The sequence below is a fragment of the Choristoneura fumiferana genome, chromosome 25, assembly GCF_025370935.1.
Source record: "Choristoneura fumiferana chromosome 25, NRCan_CFum_1, whole genome shotgun sequence".
NCBI classification, from domain to species: Eukaryota; Metazoa; Arthropoda; class Insecta; order Lepidoptera; family Tortricidae; genus Choristoneura; species Choristoneura fumiferana.
The window spans coordinates 11,238,681-11,241,772 of NC_133496.1; the positions used below are offsets into that span (position 1 = coordinate 11,238,681).

The 3,092-nt window shown below is 36.6% G+C and overlaps 1 protein-coding gene across 1 annotated transcript; it reads left to right on the plus strand.

The window, feature by feature from the left end:
• The first annotated feature begins 1,444 nt into the window (after positions 1-1,444).
• LOC141442056 (uncharacterized) lies at positions 1,445-2,724 on the plus strand. Its single transcript, XM_074106961.1, has 5 exons — positions 1,445-1,516; positions 1,759-1,860; positions 2,052-2,160; positions 2,382-2,522; positions 2,660-2,724. Exons 1-5 carry the CDS (start codon positions 1,445-1,447, stop codon positions 2,722-2,724), a joined length of 489 nt encoding a protein of 162 aa, XP_073963062.1.
• Positions 2,725-3,092: the final 368 nt, after the last annotated feature.

A 3,092-nucleotide genomic window follows, 5' to 3' on the forward strand; every position in this document is an offset into this window, starting at 1 on the left:
ATTGTTTTGCAATATCATTCAAACAAAGTGTGCATTATATGAAACAATACGATCACTGAGAAATTATAAAATTCAACTTGCAAAATTTGATTTGAACATACAAAAATCGTGAATTAGATGGTACCTAACACAAACAACTAGATCTAAAATTGATTACCTGTGTAATTATGTTATGATTAGTACCTTTTAAGGTATAGCTAATTAACATTCATTGTCAATGCGTCAACAATAACATAACAGTCAATTCAAATTATAGACTGGGCATTAAGTGTTAATAATACCTTACGATGATTAGTTTGATAAGTTTACCAGAGTCAATAAGACTGTTCAAAATTTGTACAGATAATCGTAGCCGTCATCGATAGCTGTGAACCGGTAATCATATCGGGTGTGGCCTGTAATATGAGCAAAAAATTTAATAACCCAGTCCAGTTTTGTCCCAGTTACATGAAATAAATGATATTATTATTATTATAAAACATAGCTCGTCCTCGTCAAACTGAACAACATTAGTACAGCGACTTTTAAAAATAGTGGAGTTTTTGAATTTTCCTTTTTACATACAAATTATCAATGTACGCCAACCTAAAACCCAACTGACGTCGCCTGTCACGCTACAAACATCAAGAATTTTGCTTTACATTGCTTCTTCGAATAAAGTTAAGTGTCGCTGAACTAATGTTGTTCAGTTTGAGGAGTAAGATCTATGTTTTAATTATTTGCTAATATTACAGGCCCACCCGGTATATGTTCCTAGTTCTAGCGTCGCTAGTTGCTAATGTTAACCCGGAGTGTTTAGGTTTAGTGCTATATTTAAGATAAGATCTAGTTGAGATAATGATAATCCTTAATATTTTTTTGCGATTTTTCACTAGCGGTCTAATTATAAAATTGGATTTTAGAAGTAAACTTATCTAAGTAGGTATTTAAAAGTACCTACAAAAATCTTTATTTTATTTTAGCCACAGCAAGCACCTATGAATGTCAAAAACCTCACAAGAATCTTAACAACTTTTATTTCATTAAAAGATGATCCTTTCTTGTACCCGATACCTATATAACAGCAGTTGGTCTGTAGGTATTTTAGTCTTCGGCAAAATTACTCTAGGAATATCACACGGCCAATCTTAATTTTGTCCATAGTGCTCTTGATTCCTTGCTATTGTGTTTTGTTTTGAAAGTATTGTCATCATTCACTTTGCTACTTTACCGTACCGACCGTCTCAACTTGAGAGCCAGAGCGACCATAGCGCGTTACAGGGGTGGGCCCGCCCCCGCTCCCGCCCCATTTACCGCCCTCGCCCCGTTTCCTTAAATCAGTGGTGGGGTTAGTTGCTTATGTGCTGGTACTTACGTAGAAAGTAAATTCATTCCCAAATAAGTTCCCTTAGAGGCAACTGCAGTTCTAACCATTTTTCTTAAGCTTCGTCTTTATTATTTAACCATGAGCGTTAATGCCAACGCGCGTCCAAGACGTGGAAGACCGTCTGGAAAAAACCGAGTGCCGTTAACAGCTGTAAGTTACATTTTCCATTTTATTTACTCGTTACTAGGTATATATCCTTTTAAATATCCTTTTTTTTAATTAGTAATGTATAGCACAGCAAATAGGTGTATAGGTGTAACTAAGAAGTAACTGTGTAGTGTACTGTAAAATGTTGTGTAGAGAAAAACATACCTATCTCTTTACTTATTAGATATTTTTAAGAATGTTCCATGCTGAATCCTCTTTAAATCGTCATTTCTCTTTGTATACAGGAGCAGAGGCGCGCGCGCAACGCTCTGTATGAGCGCGAGCGGCGTCAGGGTTTGGGGACGGGATATTCCGACCTCGCCGAAGCCGTCGGCTGCAGCAGCGATGTAAGTTCTTACGAATCAAGATCATCAATTTGTCTTTCTAGTCTATAATGTCATATTTTTTTGCATTCCTGTAAGTTGACACAAAGAAGTTTTACCCAACCCATAACCTCTAGAGAGTTGTCGTATATATTTTCTTGTACCTACTTAGAAATTGTTTTTTTTTTTCAACTATATTTAATTATTTTCCATAGCTACCGAGCTACGAGCTTCTCAAGATGGTGGAAACGATCTTGAAGATGCCTAAACAGCAGGAAACGGTAGAAGAGCTCACCGAACAAAACCGTGCTCTCGAGGATGAAAGTGAGTTATACATTTTATTGTGTTTTCCATTGAATTCAAATAGAGAATTTTGACTCGATATCTAATTTTTCGATTTTTCGTGCGGTTGAAATTTTATCCGCTAAAAACTTCATTCTTTTTGAAACCAAGTTCCTGAAGAAACCTGACTTATCTTGTAAAGATGAAGATGTTCAAAGTGACAGTTAAAGTGTGTTGCTTTAATAGAAATTATAATTTTACAGTTGCTACGTTGGAAGAGCAAATTAAAATAAACGACATCAAGGACTGGCTGCTTCAACCTCGACAGGATGTTTTGAACGAAGAAACAATAAGTCAAGCTAAAAAAGAATTGGAAGAAAAGCAAAAGCAGACTGAAAATGAGAGTAAGTTTTACATCTTTAAGTTTTGATTGCGTTTAATTCCAAAACTGTTAAAAATCTAGGTCGCAATTAGTAAATCGAGATTGTTGATACCTTATACAGTTGTTTGAAATGTTCTAATTGGCATTTTTATTTTGCAGTCGCTAAGTTAGAAGACGATCGTGAAATAGAGAAGATAAAAGAATGGCTGCTTGCACCTTTTTAAGTCATAATAATGAAAAGCTGATGGGAAAGCAAGTAGGCGCAAATTTCGGCCAGGCTTCGCTGCACACCGAGCTTCTCGCCATAAGCGAAGGCAAGCAGCCAAGTGCTCAAACTGCAAGCGGACCCCGCGTCCGACATGCGACGCCACTGATACTTATAAAAAGGCCCTTTTGAGGGCCACCACATGACTCGTAATAATAGATTTGTTTCTATTAAAACATGACATCAATCAATCAATCCACCAATAAGAAATAAATTCAATGCTGCTTTTGAAAAATGATCATCCTACATTCTACACGTACGCTGCAGGTGGATAGATTGTGTTCGTTCTCGCTTGCGCCATGCCGAGTTTGGCAAAAGACGGGCTTT

Bases quoted from the DNA above. Each gene is read 5' to 3' on its own strand.
- LOC141442056 (XM_074106961.1), top strand. From the start codon at position 1,445: ATGAGCGTTAATGCCAACGCGCGTCCAAGACGTGGAAGACCGTCTGGA. The intron at 1,517-1,758 runs GTAAGTTACATT...CTTTGTATACAG, and splicing joins ACCGAGTGCCGTTAACAGCT to GAGCAGAGGCGCGCGCGCAA. The intron at 2,161-2,381 runs GTGAGTTATACA...ATAATTTTACAG, and splicing joins CCGTGCTCTCGAGGATGAAA to TTGCTACGTTGGAAGAGCAA.